The 20,919-nt window shown below is 45.0% G+C and overlaps 1 protein-coding gene and 1 pseudogene across 2 annotated transcripts in view; one reads left to right on the top strand and one right to left on the bottom strand.

Annotated features, from left to right (window-relative positions):
• The window catches only part of LOC125166420 (alpha/beta hydrolase domain-containing protein 17B-like), a 70,435-nt pseudogene extending 68,089 nt beyond the window's left edge, over positions 1 to 2,346 (bottom strand).
• Positions 2,347 to 5,111: 2,765 nt separating this feature from the next.
• Positions 5,112 to 20,919, top strand: part of LOC125166135 (BOLA class I histocompatibility antigen, alpha chain BL3-7-like) — a 98,743-nt gene continuing 82,935 nt past the window's right edge. Inside the window, exons 1-8 of one of the 2 annotated variants that reach the window (XM_047859865.1) lie at positions 5,112 to 5,271; positions 5,558 to 5,827; positions 6,032 to 6,307; positions 6,915 to 7,190; positions 7,305 to 7,412; positions 7,845 to 7,877; positions 8,014 to 8,061; positions 8,186 to 8,567. In XM_047859865.1, the coding sequence (XP_047715821.1) occupies positions 5,199 to 5,271; positions 5,558 to 5,827; positions 6,032 to 6,307; positions 6,915 to 7,190; positions 7,305 to 7,412; positions 7,845 to 7,877; positions 8,014 to 8,061; positions 8,186 to 8,190 (1,089 nt within the window). In that variant the 5' untranslated portion in view covers positions 5,112 to 5,198 and the 3' untranslated portion in view covers positions 8,191 to 8,567. Of the gene's footprint in view, positions 5,272 to 5,557; positions 5,828 to 6,031; positions 6,308 to 6,914; positions 7,191 to 7,304; positions 7,413 to 7,844; positions 7,878 to 8,013; positions 8,062 to 8,185; positions 8,568 to 20,919 lie in introns of those variants that run through there. The other variant, XR_007152360.1, reaches the window with a different exon arrangement.

Here is a 20,919-nt window from a genome sequence, read left to right as displayed (position 1 = left end):
TGGAGAGAGAGTACAGAAGCAGGGGAAGGGGAGAGAGAGGGAAAGGGAGGGAGAGAGAGAGAATCCCTAGTGGACTCAGTGCTGTCAGCCAGGCACCTGATGTGGGGTCAACTCACAAACTGTGAGTGTACATGTCCACACTATAGAGCATTATATAGACACTGAGATGCTATTTCCAAATCAGAAATGATATTTGTTTCACTGAGTTTTGAAACATTTAGAAGTAGGAGTCCAAGGAAGTGTTTCTACTTTTCGGTTTTCCCTGTATCACCATCACGGGGCTGGAGGACAAGGTGCACAGGGACACAGACACCTCAGCAATGGCACGGGCTCCTGAGCTCTCCTCTCCTGCAATCCCACCTCACCCCTGAGCCTGACCCCTGTGGAGTCCAGGGGTGCTCAGAAACTTCTTCCTCTCCCCACTGTTGTCCAGGCTTCTGCTCAGACATCTCTACCTGGGTTACAGTCCAGACCCCACTCAGGCTTCTCAGTCAGAATCCACCCGAGAGCAGAGCAGTGGGGGATGTCCCCTTACCTTCCACCCCAGGGGCGCCACAAGACTAAGGAGAGAAGACCCAGCTGCCTTTCTCCTCCTCAACCAGGCCCTCCCTAGGGTCTCCTTCAGGTCCAGCACCTGGACAGGGGCCCGGACACCAGGGGGCGCCCTCATCCCAGATGATGTTCAGTGAGTGAGATTCTTTTCAAAAGCCACAAGGATACAACCTGTGTTCCCACCACAGACAAATGGCTAAGGAATTGTGTGGTATATACACACATATATACACACACACACTAGAATATTATGCAGCCACAAAAAGGATGAGATCTTGCCACTTGTGACAACGTGGATGGACAAACAGGGCAGTGTGTCTGCTAAGTGAACGAAATCAGACTGACAAAGACAAGTACCATATGATCTCACTCATATATGGAACTTAGAAAAGAAAGCAAATGAATAAATAGACAAGCAAACAGCAGAATCAGACCTATAAATACAGAGAACTCACGGATGACTGCCAGATGGAAGGAGGTTGGGAGGATGGGCACAGTGGGTGAGGGGAGTGGGAGACACAGGCTCCAGGTATGGAAGGAACAGGTCTTAGGAATAAAAGGCACAGCACAGGGAATATCATGAGTGATACTGTAACATCACTGTCCGGTGACAGGTGGCAGCTACACTCTGGTGAGCACAGCATGGTGTAGACAGAGGGTGAAGGGCCCCTGGGTGGCAGTGGGTTCTCTGATCATGGTCCCATGGTCATGGGATCCAGCCCCACAGGAATCAGCCTGCTTGAGAATCTCTTATTCTCTCTCTCTCTCTCCCTCCCTCCCTCTTTGCCTCTCTTCCCTGCTCTGGCTGTCTCTCAAAAACAGAGAATGTATTTAGAATTTGAGTCACTGTGTTGTACCCCTGAAACTAACGTAATCGTGTCTTTCAGCTATATTCAAAGTTAAAATATTTTTAAAAAGAAATTATTAGGAAGTATAAATTGTAGGGGTGCCTGGGTAGGTAAGTTGGTTGGGCATCCGACTCTTGATTTCAGCTCAGGTCACGTATGATCTCCTGGCTCTCCTGGCTCCTGGGTGTGAGACCTGCATCAGGCTCTGTGAAATGGTGCGTCCTCTCCCATGGCTGCAACTGCAGAGAAAACGTGCAGTTACAATAAGGCATGGGAAGGCTAAGTGAGACTGGCAGAAACACAGACCTCTATACATGCAGGTGTTCATGTGGTGTGTGGGGACAGAAGTGAGACTCGGGTGCAAAAAAAAGAAAATTAATTGGATGTGAGAGGAAAGGGACCGGACATAGAAATTATCAAAACATCCCAACACGGCATCAAGGTCGGGGGACATAAACTTGTCAGGCACCCATTAGGCATCAGGCACCATTGCCTGCACTACATGGTTCAAGACAAAGTCTCTAAGGAACAAGGAGACTCTGAAGAGTTGGAGGAACCAATTTCATGAGATCCTCACTCACTCACTGGAGGAGGAAATGTCCATCTCCTCAGGCAGTTCAGTACCATCGACCTCAGTTTGACCCTGCACCTCACTGAGGATCTTGGCACTGTTTTCACTTGACACAAATGTGATGGACAATCCCCTCGGGCAACTGGCCTGCACAGGCCTCCTGGAAGGGGACAGAGGGTAGCACTGGAAGACCCCAAAGTAGGAAGACACCCAAAAGGAGGGACGAGGGTGTAATGTATGAAGACATAGGAAATCAGGGGCTGAGAGAGGACACTGGGAGGTCCTTGTGGGTGTGCAGCTTACCCAATGCAGGTTGGTGTGGGAATCGCCAGGCCGGTGGTAGTTGATGGCAGAGTTCACCTGCTTAATGTCCATGCCTTGGCCACATAGGTTGCTGGCCACAAGAATTCGTTATTGAAGACCTTTGAACTACTGATACCAAGAAAGCCTTTGTCATAAAGACAATCATAAAAATGTTCACAGTCCTTTATCTCAGGGATTTCATTTCTTCCCAAGGACACAAGACATCTTTCCATCTCTCCCTCACCTCTCCTCCTGAAGGGTCTCACAGTGGATGGCAATGGCTGGCAAGTTCTGCTCCACTAGGAGCTGGGCCAGGGCAATGCAACACTGCACAGACTTCACAAAGATCTCACCTGTGTGTGGAGAGCAGGGGGATGTGGGCCCCTGGGTGTGTGTGGAGGGGAGAGTGACAATGTGCCAGAGTGCGAGATTTCCGGAAGTACACCCTCCACATGAAACCACTAAGTCCCTCTTATTCCCCACTACATGATTCCTTTTTTCCTCTAAGTATAATTACTCTTCCTTTCTCTCCTTTGCTTTGGATTTTCCTGAGCAAATCAGCCTCTGAGGAGATACAGAGAACAGTAACCAAATCTGGCAGACATGTTAGGAGACAGGAAGGAGGTACTCCATGACAAAGGGATAAGTATTGGAACTAGGGTCTGGAACGACCATGACCAATATTCCTGCTTATGAAGTATTAAACCTAAGACCTACCCTAATTCTGGGAGTAGTTTTAGTGTGAAAAAGTTGCACAATCCATAATCTGAAAAAAAGCTTCTCCTCAGGGTGTCATACAAGAAGAAATAAACATATTTAAGAACCCTAACAGGGCCAATGTATATGGGAATATTTAAGGATTTAAAAGTCCTCCAGATTTTTTAAAAAGTTTATTTACTTATTTTAGGACAGAGAGAGACAGAGTGAGTATGAGCAGGGGAGGGACAGAGACAGAGACAGAGAGATCAAGAGAGAGAATCTCAAGCAGGCTCAACACTGTCAGCACAGAGCCTGACACAGGCCTCCATCTCACAAACCATGAGATCAAGAGTCTGACCCTTAACCGACCGAGCCGCCCAGGCTCCCCAAAACACCAAGTCTTTAATTATTATTGATGGGTTGTAGCTATTTTAAAATATGCAATTGAAGACAGAAGAAACAGCAGCCCCCACAACAGGAACTGGTCTGACACTGACAGCTGGGCCTCAGTGTGGTCAGAAGCTGGCTGATGCCACCACTGGGCCATATTATTCCTGCGGGACATGAGCCAGTCATCTCACAGAACATCAACAGCACACAAGTACACTCTGAAACCTGACATAACTTTGTCCAATTACAGACAAAAACAAGGCACCATATGACCCACCAAATACCAAACATCTCCCTGTGCTGGTTACTGAGCAATCGCTGCTTTTTACCATTACTTTGTTTATCTCAAGTTTTTATTTAAATTCCAGTTAGTTAACATGCAGTTTAATATTAGTTTCAAGAGTAGAATTGAGTGATTCATCGCTTACATACAACACCCAGTGCTCATCACAACAAGTGCCCTCCTTAGAACCCATCACCCATGAAGCCCATCCCATAAACCTGTGACCCACCCAGAAGCTTGACAGCTTCTAAGTACTAACCATCTTTTCTGTTGGGATTTGTGGTAATATTAAAACAAATGACGTTCTTTAAAATTTTTTTAACGTTTATTCATTTTTGAGAGAAAGAGAGAGACAGAGTGCAAGCAGGGGTAGGGCAGAGAGACAGGGAGACACAGAATCCTAGTCAGGCTCCAGATTCTGAGCTGTTAGCATGGAGTCCCACGCAGGGCTTGAACTCATGGACCGTGAGATCATGACCTGAGCCAAAGCCAGATGCTTAACCAACTGAGCCACCCAGGTGCCCCAAAACAAATGACTTTTTGATAATTCGATTCCACTCTAATCAATGCTGGAAAACCTATATTACTTAGCGAAACAACACACAACACGTTACTTAAAAACATTCACGCATTAGTACGAGATCCATTCCATGTGCAGATGGGCCTATGGATTTAATGTAACAGAAAAACACAGTTAATGATACTGTTTCAGGTCCAGTTTGCAAAGAACCTCAGAGAAAGTACACATTGTGTAGTTTTAATATAGTATCAAAGATGAATGTCCATAATTATCTGAAACGGTTATAACACATACTATTCTCCTATATTTGGTCAAGGACATAAATTTTTTCATATACTTCAACCAAAACAACACAATAGATGCAGAAGCAAATTGAACATCCAGTGGTCTTCCAACCAGACAGACAAGAAAGAGACTTGCAAAAATGTACAATGGAACAAAACCAGTATTCTCACTGCCCCTTTTATTTGGGAACATTGGTACTTTCCACACAAACAATATTTCTGTTTTCATGTGATTTTACATGAATTAATAAATATATGAACCTGTTTTAGTCCTACTGTGGTAAATAAGGATCGATAGAATCCACAGACACAAAATTCTCCCTGGGAGCCTCACTAATTTGTAAGACTGTAGAGATATCCTGAGAACAAAATGCTGGAGAATCAGTGACTCACACAGCTCCTGGTCCAAGACTCAGGGACACAGTGTGACAAAGAGCGCTCTGTGCAATAGGTGAGGAGTCCAGGCCAAGTCCCAGGTCCCCAGGCCCGCCTCTCAGGGACTCTGGCCCCAGGGCGGCGTCGGGGGCGGGCAAGTCCAGTGTTGGGGAGTCCCCATCTGCCCTGGTTTCACTTCTCCCTGTCACAACCTGTGTCAGGTCCTTCTGCCTGGATACCGATGACGCGGCCTCGGTTCACACTCCTATTAGTGTCCAGTTTCCGGAGAAGCCAATCAGCGGCACCGCGGTTCCGGGGTATAAAGTTTCCGCACCGGCCTCCTGAGACTCACGTTTCTCCCTAAACCCCGAGGATGCGGTTCGTGATGTCCCGAACTGTGCTCCTGCTGCTGTTGGGGGCCCTGGCCGTGACCCAGACCTGGGCGGGTGAGTGCGGGGTCGGGAGGAAAGGGCTTGTGAGGGGCAGGAGGGAGAGGACCGCCCGGCGGGGACGCGGAACCCCCGGGGAGGCGACTGTCCTTCGCCCCGACCCCAGACCCCCACCCGCCTCCCGCCCTGCCCCGGCCTGCCCTCCCCCGACCCTCTCGGACTCCGCCCTGCTCTCCCCAACTCGGGTCCCCCTCCCCCTGCCCTCCCGGCCGCCTCCCCCTGGGACCCGGGCCCCGCGCGGGGAGGAGGGTCGGGCGGGGTCTCAGCCCCTCCGCGCCCGCAGGCTCCCACTCCCTGAGGTATTTCGATACCATCGTGTCCCGGCCCGGCCTCGGGGAGCCCCGCTTCATCTCCGTGGGCTACGTGGACGACACGCAGTTCGTGCGGTTCGACAGCGACGCCCCGAATCCCAGGGAAGAGCCGCGGGCGCCGTGGGTGGAGCAGGAGGGGCCGGAGTATTGGGACCGGAACACGCGGATCGCGAAGGACACCGCACAGATTTTCCGAGTGGACCTGAACACGATGCTCCGCTACTACAACCAGAGCGGTTCCGGTGAGCGACGCGGGCCCGGGTCCGGGTCACGACCCCCATCCCCACGGACGGGCCGGGGTCGCCCCGAGTCTCCGGGTCAGAGCGCTGCCCCGAGGCCGCGTGACCCCCGTCCCACGACCCTGGAAGAGCCCGAGGGAGGTTTTAGGCGGGTTTACTTTCGGTTTCACCTTAATCACTGCTGCTCTGGGGGCGGGGCGGGGACAGTGTCGCACAACATCCAGACAATGTATGGCTGTGACGTGGGCCCAGACCGGCGCTTCCTCCGCGGGTACAGGCAGGAGTCCTATGACGGCAAGGATTACATCTCCCTGAACGAGGACCTGCGCTCCTGGACCGCAGCGGACACCGCGGCGCAGATCACCCGCCGCAAGTGGGAGGAGGCCGGTGTGGCGGAGCAGGAGAGGAACTACCTGGAGGGCACGTGCGTGGAGTGGCTCGCCAAATACCTGGACATGGGGAAGGAGACGCTGCTGCGCGCAGGTACTGGGACCGCGGGGCCTCCTCGATCTCGCCTCCACTGGGGCTGGCTGCCCACGAGGAAGGGAAAATGGACTCAGTGTCACGATAGCGCCCCTCCCACGGGTGGGAAGAGGGAGATCCGCCTCGGAGTTCATCTGCCTACTAGTGGCTGAATCACCTTGACGGTGTTTTTCTCTATAAAGGACAGACAGGAATCCAGTCTCTCCCTGGGATGCAGGTTGAGACATCCCAGAAATAACCCATCAGCAGTTCCCTCTGACCCTGGCAGCCACCTTGTGAACCCTGACCTCCCCTCTCAAGGCCTTGTCTCCATCTGGGAACATATTTGGAGATCTGACTCCGGGTTTTCTGAGTCACTCACCCTCCACCACACTCAGGACCATAGTGTGTTCCCCCCTTGGACCTGCAGCCTCCTACCTGGGTTCTCTCCTTGATTCCAGAACTTAACAAGGATCAGGAGATCCCAAAGGCTAGACTGGGGTCTGGGTTTTGTGCTTCTTCCATCCAGACCAGTGGTCCTGTCCACCTCAGGATGGTCAGGTGGATGCAGTTTCAGTGGCCCATAAAGCTAAACCACAGTGTGGATTCTCTGTTTCTTCTTCCTCAGAATCTCCCAACACACGCATGACCCGCCACCCCATCTCTGACCGTGAGGTGACCCTGAGGTGCTGGGCCCTGGGCTTCTACCCTGCGGAGATCACCCTGACCTGGCAGCGTGATGGGCAGGACCACACCCAGGACGCAGAGCTTGTGGAGACCAGGCCTGCGGGAGATGGAACCTTCCAGAAGTGGGCGGCTGTGGTGGTGCCTTCTGGAGAGGAGCAGAGATACACGTGCCATGTGCAGCACGAGGGGCTGCCCGAGCCCATCACCCTGAGATGGGGTAAGGAGGGTTGGGGGTAGAGCCCCGTGTCAGGGAAAGCAGGGCCCTTCTAGAAATTTCAGAGTCAGGACTGAAGCTGGAGGTCTGGGCCCCTCACCTTCCATCCCTTTCCAGAGCCATCGTCTCTGCCCTTCATCACAATTCTGGGCATCATTGCTGGTGTGGCTGTCCTTGTGGTCACTTTGGTGGTTGGAGCTGTGATCTGGAGGAAGAAGTTCTCAGGTAGGAACAGAGTGGGGGGATGTGAGTTCTCTTGTCCCACTGGGGGTTTTCCTAGGTAGCACATTGTCCTGACTGGTTCCTGGGAAGTACCATCCACACACATGGACGTGCCCACTCTGGATCCGTTACTAACAATCACTCTGTAGCAAAGCACTTGTGAAAATGAAGAACAGATTTTCACTTGGTAATTCTGGTGATGGGGACCTGATTCCCAGCAGTGACAGGACAGAGAGGAAGGTCCCTGCTGAGGTCAGACCTCCAGCAAGTCAGATGGTCCTGTGACCCCACACCTCTTTCTTCATGTGTCCCAATCCTGTCCTGGGTGTTCAGTCAGAACTCTGGAAACTTCGTTGTGGACCAGAACTAGGAGGTTGCTCTAGGATCACATGGCCCACCTGTCCCAGGTCTCTAACATGCTATTTTCTTCCACAGGAGGAAAAGGACCAATCTATTCTCACGCTGCACGTAAGTATGGAGGGGGTGATCCCTGAAACCTGGAATGGTATAGACAGGACCCCATGGGTCACCCCCCTTCCCCCTTGGCTGCTCCTTTAGTCTCAACTCCTATGGCTCTGATCATGTCCTGTTTGTTCTACCCCAGGCGACGACAGTACCCAGGGCTCTGATTCGTCTCTAATGGCTCCTAAAGGTAAGACTCTGGAGGGTGAACTGGGGAGGAGTGGTGGCACTAGGGACACTGTGAGCATGTGGGGGGCTGTTGAGTGTGTGGCACTTATGTGACTAAATGTGTTCATGATGATTTTTTTTCACAGTTTGAGACCCGCTGCCTGTGGAGAACTGAGCGATGCAGGATCTGTTCACACTCCCACTTGGTGACATCAAGATCCCCTGACTTTCTTCAGATGGTGTCCGATGTGTCTGTGTTCCTATTAGCATATTGTGAGGACGCAGGAGACTGGCCCCCAAACCCACCATGACCCCTCCCATACTGATTTGTGTTCCGTCTCCATCCCTGTCTTTACTTCATGTTGGGCTGAGTACTGACGCCTTACTTCCCTACTGAAAATGAGAATCCTGATATGAATTTGTGTTTTGTAATTCTGGGTATGTGGGGATGATGAAGTAATAAAAGAGAAGATTTGTAAAATTGCAAGAGAAAATAAATGAAAGCCCTGAGAACCTCCCAGAACCGCATATTTCTTGTGCTGTGTCTGTTGCAGGTGGGGACAGGAGAGGGCTGGAGGAGCCAAGCGGGGATGGGGCCTGGGTCCAGTCGGTGCTCAGTGCATCCTTGGTGTGTCAAGCTCCATCCTCAGCTGGATCATGTCTCTGCTCCTTGTCCTTGTCCCTTCTGCGGAAACTTGTCTCACCAGGACCTGAGATCATAGGGGCTTGGATGTCACCTGTCACCAGGAGCTTGTGCAGCAAGAGCTTCCTGTGACTGGGTCAGCCCAGGCTCCATCCAGGCTCATGACCTTAGCCACATCTTTTGGGTGGTTTTCTTTTCCTTGTTTCTGTGGAGCATCAGGCCTGTTCTTGCTCTTGTGTCCAAGTTCCTGTCTCATTCTCCCCGGGTGACCCCGATAGTTATGGCACCAGGAGTCCTTTGGGCTGTCGTTCCGCAGGCCTAGGTGGGCCCTGCACACAGGGGTCTCTGGGGTTTGGAGAGGTGAATTTTCAGATTCATCCAATCTTCCCCTTCCTCTCGAACTGTCTTCTGGATTATTCTTTAGATTCTGGAGGTAGGAGGAGTCTGAGAGTTTCTCATCGTTATTACACTTCAGTTAGTTTCTACCTTCCCTGCCTCTCTATGCCCTCTCCCTGCCCTTAGTTCTAGTGATGCTGGTTCTGGCTCCCATCCACGTTCATGGATTTATAAAGCAGGGTCTAATGTAGATTTCTATTTGGTTGGAGAAAGGGCCCGTAGAGGCTGAGTACAGTAATTCTGAAGACATGACTATAACTGTGTGTTGTGCTGTGCAGGGAAAACGCTGTAGGAGGGGGGAGCTGAGCAGAGAGGGGGGGGAGCAGCCCTGGGGAAAAGTAGAGGCGGCACTGATGGTGAGGTGGGGGCACTTTGTACGGGAGCTGCCACGGACCGGCTGTGCCTGAGGCTCATCCAGAAGACAGAGGTCCTCTCCGCTGACCACTTGTTCCACTGATAATACCGTGTGCCACGTGCAGGACCCGCTATTTTTTAATCTGGGACACCTCAGTAATTAAGAAGAGGCAAACATGCTGGTCTTGTGGAGAATATGTCCTAGGGGTGAGGGACAGACTCTACTTGGCCTTGGAGCAATGTGGGGACTGAGGGCATTGACCCCATTGAGCAGTCAGAAATCCAAGTATAACTTTTGACTCCCCTGAAACTTAAATACTGCCACTAATAACGTACTGTTGATAAGAAGCCTTACTGAAAACAGGAACAGTCATTTAACACATATTTTGTTGTTACATGGATACGTAACATGTATTCTTACAATAAATTAAGCTGGAGAAAATAGTTAAGAAAACATAAGAGAAACTGCATTGACAGCACTTTATTGTAGAAAAGACCACATATCGGTGGATGTGCACAGTTCAAACCAGTGTTAATTCAGAGTCAACCGTATACTGTATAAATGTGGTAAATAAGGGAAGTGTTTAAATGGAAATTGGTAGGTGCTTTGAGGAAGGTGACCCAGAGAATTACCTGTGTGGGGACAGGGAAGGTGGCTACTTTACTACGGTGGTAAGTGTGAGCCTCACTGGGAAGCTGACCTCTGAGAGATGTGTGGGACACAAGGAATTGTTGAAGAGTATGTCTCAGGGAGTTCTTTCCAGGCAGGGGAACCTCCAGGCACATGTACTGGGGCAGGAGCGTGTCCTTGTTCAAGGAAGGGTGAGAGGCCACTGTGGCTGGAGCAGAGAGCATGTGAAATGCGGTCAGATGTCTAGACCTTAGGATTAGAAGGCTTTTGAGTTTTCTCTGAGTGACATGTGGAGTCACCAGATGGTTTAGAACAGATGGTTCACGTGGTACTACTCGTCTTAGCAGCATCTGTTTGCTGCTGTGCAGAATTGAGAGGCGAAGGGCAGGACACCAGTAGGGAGACTGTAGGAAGCCTGTGCCTTTTCCAGGAGGGGGGATGTTGGATTTATTTTGGGGCTTGAAGAGAGAAAATAAGAGGGAGTGACTGTACTCTGGTTAGTGTCTGCGTGTGTGTGTGTGAGTGTATGTTCTGGATACATTTAAAGATGAATTTAGCAGCATGTCCTAGTGTATTAATTCTGCGTTGTGAGAAGGAGGAATCACGGACAGCATCCAATACTTCAGACTGCAAGAAGAAAGGGGGGTTGTCTTCCAATGAAACAGGGAAGATTTTGGAAGTAAGACATTTGGGGAAGCAGCATCACAGGCACCCCATTAGGAGTGTGGAAACTGAGATTATTAGAAATACAAGTGAGGTTGGCTGTTGGATACAGATCACAGGGTAGGAGAAATATCTGGGTTGGAAAAATAGATATGGATGTTGACATCATAGAAATGATGTTTAGAGCCTTTAGCATAGATGAGGTCACCAAGGGGATGATGGCCATAGAAGAGAAAGGAACAGGACCAAACCATGGACTCATCAGCACTAAGCAAGCTGATCAGAGCACGCCCAGAGCACACTGCACAGTTCTGGTTCTGGACGTAGAAGGCACACACTCCAGGGAGACCCAGCCTTCCGTGTGCACTGGAATTTCCTGGACTTAGGAAGCTGTAGACAGTCTGCAATAGAGCATGAGATTCTGGGTTTATAACAAGTTTGGTGCTCCTTCTGGTCTTCAGATCACACACTGAGCACCAAGCACATAAAGCACGATTCCCACATGGCTGTGCCTCACCCTCTTCTGTGGGGCTTATTAAGTAGTGATTCCTGGGTCCACGCCCAACACTCTAACATGGTTAGTGGGTAGAGGCCTGAACATTTTGTAACAAACCCACAAGCAATCCTGGGGTTCCACCAGGTAGAGATGCAGTGAAGTCACTGATGCAAGAGCCCTCATTGTGGGAAGGGGTCTTACATCCACATTGAAATGTTTTTTCTAGGAAGAAAAATGCAAGACCTGCTGGGAGATACATATTTTCTCTCCCAGGGGGCACAGCCAGGTGGCAGATTGAGGAAGTGGTTGTCAGCTCAACATAAAATCTCTGAGATAACAAGAGTGCAGATCTTAAATGTTTGCACCACACAAAAGGAAATGGTAACTAAGTGACAAGGTGCAGGTCTAGGGTAATGCTCTGTTTGTAAGCATTTTGCAGCATAGAAACGTATCAAGTCAAGAAACTGTAGCCTTAAACTGACACAATGGTGTATGTCAGTTATATCTCAGTAAAACTGGTGGAAAAAAGTCTGAAATCATGCTCTCTAACGCTATTCCCTACATCGACTTCTGCCTCTTTATGATACATGTGCACAGTTACAAACTGGGATGAGAGAAAGAGAATGTGGGGCTTTGTTCTACTTCAAGGAAAGTCACAAACCAGGCTTGAGTCTACACAGACGGGAACAGAATCCACAATGGACCCGATGGGGAGGCTCACATATAGCCAGGGCCCTGCTCCTGGGTATAGATGTCACCCTCACAACAGAGTCCCCTGACATAGGACACTGGATCCGGAGGCTGAGACTGCTGTTGCTGCTGCCCCTTGCAACTAACTGCATGACACCACTGTCACTCAAACACCTGTGCCAAATGCCATGTAGTGCGGTCCCAGCCTATCTGTCCCATGTCCTGAGAGAGATTCTGGCAGGTGGTCACGTGACTGTGAAGTTTCATGCCACGTCCAATGCAAGAGTGTTTGGCAAAGTGGGTTCTCCTCTCCATGGCCTCTGCCCTCCGTCAACATTTTTAAATGTGGAAGTTTTTCATATGGAAAGAGGATACTAGCTCTGGGCATGGAAGTTGGGGGCCAGGAATGGAAAAAGAATGACAAATTGCAACATTTGGAGCAGTGATTTGACACTACAACTTGATATGATACATTGTAGGCACTCAGGTCAGATTGGAGGAAGGAGTGACTAAATATGGCGTCTTTCAACTTTTTCCCTTGATAGTTGTTATGGGATCCAGCTTTTCTCTACTCCAGTTGTACTCACAAATAAGTAGAGTAGCACTGTCGGATGATGAAGTGATTGTTCAAAATGTCTTCTCCAGCCTTTGTCTCTTCCTAGGATTAAGTAACCCGGATCTGTAACACTTCAGATGATCCTTATACATACACTGACACTTCATATTTCTTTGTACATGCCGGTATTTCTGAGCAGAGTATCCAAAATTTACCAGGTTTTATGTGACCCTCACAAAAGTCTGCAAAGTCATTCCAGGTTAGACATTGTGCTCCTCCACGTCTGGTCCACGAACAGCTAGTAATCAAACTGTTTTTAGCAGATCCAATGACGATATACAGGCTTATTTTTGTCTCGATTGCCAGTCTGAGACAGGATAAGGTTTCACTTTCATTTCTGTCTCTATCTGATTGTGGGCTGATGCACATTCACAGACCAGTGCTGGCTCACACAAGACACAGATCACCATTGCTTTAGGTAGACTTGTATTTTACCACCTCGTCTGGTGCTGGAACAATCACAGAAATTAAACAATTGTGAATGGGGATCCTCTTCCAGTAACATAGTAGACTAAGTTTTAAGGCTGCCTCTTCCTATAAAAACAACTAATCATGATTTATACATACATGTATAAAATAAATGTATACAATATATATTATATATTGTATATATTTCACCCACAAGAAAAATCAGGAGAATAATAATCATTTAGGCCAAAATATAATAATGGGCAAAAAGCTAGGGATGATCGTTGCTCTGATACTCAAGGTGTATTTCAAATTTAGAAAATCTTAGCTTGACTTCTCAGGCTCATGAACTTACTAGACAGGAAATAATGTCCAGAGCTTATTCTATTTCATAAGAAACATCTCTCCCTGAAAATATGGGAGTTAAGATTCATAGATTCATATCCTCAGGAAAGGGTGACATGAATCACATCAACTCTATCTTCAAGAATAAGAAGAAATTATTCTAAGGAGGTTTTCTTGGAGCTAACACAAAGTGACCAAAATAGCTACTTCAAAGAATTTGCAATGACAGACTAACCCTTCTGTGATTTGTAATCTAAATTTGCTTTGCTATTTTGGGTCAAAGTACCTTCAAGTCATTAGTTTAGTTTATTATTGTCCTGGATTGATATTGACTCAAATTTATAAGAAAGAAACAAATTTCTCTAGAGAAATCTACATTTAAGCTATGTGTCAAAAAATTTGCAGAAAGAATTGCACAAAGAAAAAGAGAAACTCGCAGCATGAAACGTAAAGTACAAACGGGAAAAAGACTGTGATTGAGTAGCTTTAGAAAGAATAGGTAGTAAAAAGAAGGTCATAAAACTTCAATATTGCACTCATAGGACATAAAATATAACATTACCAGGATATTATATAAATATATAAATATATGTTATTTGAATAAATATTAGTATATGACATAAAGAAAAAATGCTAGTAAAGATAAACAGCAACATTTTATAATGATAAAAGTATCAAACTATCAGAAGGATGAAACAATTCTGCATATATAGTCACCTAATAACTCTGCCAAATACATGAAAAGAAAACAGACAGAACTTGAGAAACAGACAATAGAACAGTAAGAGTCAGAAACTGCAATACATCACTTTCCATAATGAATAGAACATCTATGCAGAGATCAATAAACATAAAGAAGACTTGAGCCGTACTATAAACCAATAGTACAAATCTGACATTTACTGACCATTCCAGCCATCCACAGAATATAGATTCTTTCAAATGCACTTGGAGATTTCTTGAAGATAAATCATATATATTCCATTATACGTGTGTGTGTCTGCATGTTAATGTGTGTGTGTGTGTGTGTGTGTGTGTGTGTGTGTGTGTGTATACCACCTCTTTTTTATCCATTCATCAGTAGATGGACATTTGGGCTCTCTTCATCGTTTAGCTCTTGTTGATAATGCTGCTATAAACGTTGGGGTGCATGTACCCCTACAAATAAGTATTTTTGTATCCTTTGCCTAAATACCTGGTACTGCAATTGCTGGGTCATAGGGTATTTCTATTATTAGTTTTCTGAGGAACCTCCATACTGTTCTCCAGAGTGGCTACACCAGTTTACATTCCCACCAACACTGCAAGAGGGTTCCCCCTTCTCCACACACTTGACAACATCTGTTATGTCCTGTGCTGTTCATTTTAGACATACTGGCAGCAAAATGTGAGCATATTTTCTTCCATTTTTTTAAACATTTGTGTTTATTTATTTATTTTTAATATAATTTATTGTCAAGTTGGCTAACATACACTGTATGAAGTGTGCTCTTGGTTTTGGGGGTAGATTCCCACGGTTCATCACTTACATACATCACCCACTGCTCATCCCAACAAGTGCCCTCCTCAAAGCCCATCACCATTTCCCCCTCTTCCCTGCCCCCTATAAACCCGCAGTTTGTTCTCTGTATTTAAGAGTCACTTATGGTTTGCCTCCCTCCATCTCTGTGACTATATTTTCCCCTTCCCTTCCCCCATGGTCTTCTGTTAAGTTTCTGAAGTTCACATATCAGTGAAAACATATATCTGTCTCTCTCTGACTGACTTATTTCACTTAGCATAATACCTTCCAGTTCCATCCACGTTGCTGCAGATGGCAGGATTTCATTCTTTCTCATGATGTTAGCATATTTTCACATGTCTGTTAGCCATCTGGATGTCTTCTTTAGAAAAGTGTTTTCTAAAGTCATGTCTTCTGCCCATTTATTAACTGGGTTATTCGCTTTTTGGGTGTGGAGTTTGTTAAGTTCTTTATAGATTTGGGAAACTAATCCTTTATCAGATATGTCATTTGCAAATATCTTCTCCCATTCTGTAGATTGTCTTTTACTTTGGTTGGTTGTTTCGTTCCCTGTGCAGAAGGTTTTTATCTTGATGAACTCCCAGTAGTTCATGTTTGCTTTTGTTTCCCTTGCCTGCAGCAATTTGTACAGTAAGAAGCTGTTATGGATTTTGATGGGTTCCTATCTCAAATTTAGGTCTTTCATCCATTTTGAATTTCCTGTTGTGTATGGTGTAAGAAAGTTGTCCCATTTCTTTCTTCTTCCTGTTGCTGTTCAGTGTTCCCAACACCATTTGTTACAGAGACTATCTTTTTTACATTGGATATTCATTGCTGCTTTGTCAAAAATTAGTTGACCATATAGTTGTGGGTCCATTTCTGAATTTTCTATTCTGTTCCATTGATCTATGTGTCTGCTTTTGTGCCAGTACCATACTGTCTTGATGACTACAGCTTTGTAATACAGCTTGAAATCTGGAATTGTGATGCCTCCAGTTTTTTTGTTTTTCAGAGTTTCTTTGGCTATTTGGGGTCTTCTGTGGTTCCATACAAATTTTAGGATTGTTTGTTTTAGCTCTGTGAAAAATGCTGGTGGTATTTTGATAGGGATTGTATTAAATTATAGATTGCTTTGGGGAGGATAGACATTTGAACAATATTTGTTCTTCCAATCCATGAGCATGGAATGCTTTCCCATTTCTTTGTATCCTCAATTTCTTTATAGGTGTTCTATAGTTATCAATGAGAGTGCAAAACTTTTTCCTCTTTAGTTAGGTTTATTCCTAGGTATCTTATTGGTTTTGGTGCAATTCCAAACAGGGTTGATTCCTTGTTTCTTTTTTTGTTTCCTGCCTTGTTATTGGTGTATACAAATGCAACAGATTTCTCTACATTGATTTAACAATCTGTAACTTTTCTGAATTCATGTGTTAGTTCTAGCAATTTTGGGGTGGAATCTTTCAGGTTTTCTACACAGAGTATTATGATTTCTGTGAAGAGTGAAAGCTTGAATACTTCCTTGCCAATCTGGATCCCTTCTCTTTCATTTTGTTATCTGATTGCTGAAGCTAAGACTTCCAGTAGTATGTTAAATAGTAATGGTGAGACTGGACATTCTTGTCTTGTTCCTGACCATAGGGGAAATGTTCTCAGTTTTTCTCCATTGAGGATGATTTTATCTATGGGTTTTTCATAAATGCCCTTTATGATGTTGAGGCATATTCCATCTATCCCTATTTGTAGAAGGTATTTATCAAGCATGGATGCTGTATTTTGTCAAATGCTTTTTCTGCATGTATTGACAGGATCATATGGTCCTTGTTTTTCTTTTATTGATGTGGGGTATCATGTTGATTGATTTGCAACATTGAACCAAACCCACAGCCCAGGAATAAATCCCACTTGATCATGGTAATACTTCTTTTAATGTATTGTTGAATTCGATTTGCTAGTATTTTGTTGAGCATTTTTGCATCCTTGTTCATCAAGGGTTTTCGCCCATAATTCTCCTTTTTGATGGGGTCTTTATCTGGTTTTGGAATCAAGGTAATGTTGGCTTTGTAGACTCAGTTTGGACGTTTTCCTTCCATTCCTATTTATTGGAACAGTTTGAGAAGAATAGGAACACTTTGAGAAGAATTCTTTAAATGTCTGGCAGAATTCCCCTGGGAAGCCATCAGGCCCAGGACATTTGTTTGTTGGGAGATTTTTGAATACAATTCAATCTCTTTGCTTGTTATATATCTGTTCAAATTTTCTATTCCTGTTTCAGTTTTTTTAGTTTGTAAGTTTCTAGGAATTTTCCATTTCTTCCAGATTGCCCAGTTTTCTGGAATATAATTTTCATAGTATTCTTTCATAATTGTTTGTATTTCTGTGGTGTTGACTGTGATGTCTCCTCTTTCATTTATAATATTATCTTTTGGGGGTCCTTTCTCTTTTCTTTTTGATATGTGAGGCTAGAGGGTTATCAGTTTTATTCTTTCAAAAAAACAGACTTAGTTTTGTTGATCTGTTCTACTAGGGTTTTGTTTGTTTGTTTGTTTCTATATGGTTTCTTTCTGCTCTAATCTTTATTATTTCCCTTCTCTGCTGGCTTTAGGCTGTATTTGCTGTTCCTTTTCTAGCTCCTTTAGGTGTAAGATTATGTTGTGTATTTGAGACCTTTCTTGCTTCTTGAGATAGGCCTCTATTGCAATATACTTTCCTATTAGGACTGCCTTTGCTTCATCCCACAGGTTTTGAACCGTCACGTTTTCATTTTCTTTTTTTTTTCCACTCAAAGACTCCCCCTTACAATTTCTTTCAAGGGGAGCCATGGTGGCTAAGTCGGGTAAGCATGTGATTTCGGCTCAGGTCATGATCTTACAGTTTTTGAGTTTGAGTCCTGCATAGGGTGAGCTGGGGCCTCAGTTCAGCTGAGCCTGGCCTCTCTCTCTCTCTCTCTCTCTCTCTCTCTCTGTGCCTCATGGGATTCTCTCTCTCTCTCCCTTGCTCACTTGCACCCTCTCTCTCTCAAAAAAATATTTTTTCCTTCAGGACTGGTCTTAAACTCCTTTAGTTTTTGTTTGTCTTGGAAACTATTTATCTCTCCTTCTGTTCTGAATGGCAACGTTGCCGGGTAAAGAATTCTTGGCTGCAGGGGCGCCTGGGTGGCGCAGTCGGTTAAGCGTCCGACTTCAGCCAGGTCACGATCTCGCGGTCCGGGAGTTCGAGCCCCGCGTCAGGCTCTGGGCTGATGGCTCAGAGCCTGGAGCCTGTTTCCGATTCTGTGTCTCCCTCTCTCTCTGCCCCTTCCCCGTTCATGCTCTGTCTCTCTCTGTCCCAAAAATAAATAAATGTTGAAAAAAAAATTAAAAAAAAAGAAAAAGAATTCTTGGCTGCATATTTTTCCCGTTCATCACATTGTATGTGTCCTGCCACTCCTTTGTGGCCTGCCAAGTTTCTGTGGACAGGGCTGCTGAGAACCTGTTCTGTCTTCCCTTGTATGATAAGGACTTTTTTTTCCCCTTGCTGCTTTCAGGATTCTTTCCTAGTCTGTGTGTTTTGTGAATTTCACTATGATATGCCTTGGTGATGATCAGCTTTTGTTGAATTTAATGGGAGTTTTCTGTGCTTTGGATTTTGATGTCTGTGTCCTTACACAGATTAGGGAAACTTTCAACTATAATTTGTTTGAATAAACCTTCTGCCCCTTTTTCTTTCTTCATCTTCTGGGACTCCTATGATGCAAATTTTATTCCATTTTAGGAAGTCCTGAGTTTCCTAAGTCTACCTTCATGATACAGTACCTTTCTTTCCTTCTTTTCAGTTCATTATTTTCCATCATTTTATCTTCTATATCATTGTTTCATTCCTCTAATTCATCCATCCTCGTTTTTATGAACTCTATTTGGGTTTGCATTTCAGTTACAGCATTTTTTAAAACTATTTCTTAAATTTACATCCAAATTAGTAAGCATATACTGCAACAAAGATTTCAGGAGTAGATTCACTAATGCCCCCTACCCATTTAGCCCATCCCCCTCCCTCAACCCCTCCAGTAACCCTCAGTTTGTTCTCCATATTTATGATTCTTTTCTGTTTTGTCCCTCTCACTGTTTTTATATTATTTTTGCTTCCCTTCCCTTATGTTCATCTGTTTTGTCTCTTAAAGTCCTCATATGAGTGAAGTCATATGATTTTTGTTTTTCTCGGACTGACTAATTTCACTCAGCATAATACCCTCCAGTTCCATCCACATAGTTGCAAATGGCAATATTTCATTTTTTTGATTGCCGAGTCATACTTCATTGTATATACTTACCACTTCTTCTTTATCCATTCATCCATCAATGAACATTTGGGCTCTTTCCATACTTCGGCTATTGTTAGTGCTGCTATAAACATGGGGATGCATGTGTCCCTTCGAATCAGCATACCTGTATCCCTTGGATAAATACCTAAGAGTGCAATTGCTGAGTCATAGTAGTTCTATTTTTAATTTTTCGAGGAACCTCCATACTGTTTTCCAGAGTGGCTGCACCAGCTTGCATTCTCACCAGCAATGCAAAAGAGATCCTTCTTTCCCTGCATCCTCGCCAACATCTGTTGTTGCCTGAGTTGTTAATGTGAGCCATTCTGACAGAAGTCAGGTGGTATCTCATGGTGGTTTTGATTTGCATTTCCCTGATGATGAGTGATGTTGAGCATTTTTTCATGTGTCAGTTGGCCATCTGGATGCCTTCTTTGGAGAATTGTCTATTCATGTCTTTTGCCCATTTCTTCACTGGATTATATGATTTTAGGTGTTAAGTTTGGCAAGTTCTTTATAGATTTTGGATATTAACCCTTTATCTCATATGTCGTTTGCAAATATCTTCTCCCATTCTGTCAGTTGCCTTTGAGTTTTGCTGATTGTTTCCTTCTCTGTACAGAAGATTTTTATGTTGATGAGGTCCCAGTAGTTCATTTTTGCTTTTGTTTGCCTTGCCTCTGGAGACGTGTTGAGTAAGATGTTGCTGTGGACAAGATCAGAGAGGTTTTTTTCCTGCTTTCTCCTTGAGGATTTTGATGGCTTCCTGTCTTACACTGAAATCTTTCATCCATTTTGAGTTTATTTTTGTGTATGGTGTAAGAAAGTGGTCCAGGGTCATTCTTCTGCATGTCGCTGTCCAGCTTCCTCAGCACCACTTGCTGAAGAGACTGTCTTTATTCCATTGGATATTCTTTCCTGCTTTGTCAAAGATTAGTTGGTCAGATGTTTGTGGGTCTATTTCTGGATTCTCTATTCTGTTCCATCGATCTGAGTGTCTATTTTTGTGCCATCGGCTACAGCATTTTTAATTTTGACCTGACTAGATTTTAGTTGTTTTATTACTGCAGAAAAGATTCTGTGGTGTCTTCTATGTATATTTCAAGCCCAGCTAGTATTCTTATAATTGTTGTTTTAAATTCTAGTACAGACATTTTACTTACATCAGTATTGATGAAATCACTGACTGAGAGATCTATTTCTTGCTCTTTCTTTTGGTGTGAATTCCTCTCTCTTGTCATTTTTCCCAGAACAGAAAAGAAAGAAAAAAAACAAAGCAAAACAGAGACTATCAAAAAAGTGAGATCCTGGGTGTGTTTTGTCTGTTTGTTAAAATAATCTATATCCAAAAAACAAAAATTATAATCATAATAAAAATAAAATAAAATGAAAATACACAAATACACAAAATAAAATATATATAAATTAAGAAAATGAAAATAAAACATAAAAAAGGAATTTTTAAAACTAATAAATGAAAAAATAATGTAAAAAACAAAGAATAAAAGTAAAAGAGGAGCTCGATCCTATTTTCCCTAGAGCTGAAGCTTTGCTGTATTTTATGATCAGTAGAGATGGTGGGAGCAAGTGCTGGCCATCTGGAGGAGGGGCCTGTTGTGCTGATTCTGAGGTAGAAATGTGACTTCAAAGCGCAGTGGTCAGGGCTTGATGTAAGCAGTTCTCGCGTCCGCTAGATGGCGCTGATTTGCTTCCCGAAGCCTTTCAGGGCTGATGGGCTGATGAATGCGGAAGCTCCCACTCTCCAGCACTGGAGCTGAAAGATTGCGCCCCCAATTTTTCAGAAATCTCTCACAGAAAAGCAAGCAATTACTTCGCTTAGGTC

Source organism: Prionailurus viverrinus, chromosome B2, assembly GCF_022837055.1.
Source record: "Prionailurus viverrinus isolate Anna chromosome B2, UM_Priviv_1.0, whole genome shotgun sequence".
Taxonomy (NCBI): domain Eukaryota; kingdom Metazoa; phylum Chordata; class Mammalia; order Carnivora; family Felidae; genus Prionailurus; species Prionailurus viverrinus.
This window is presented reverse-complemented; position numbering and strand designations above follow the sequence as displayed.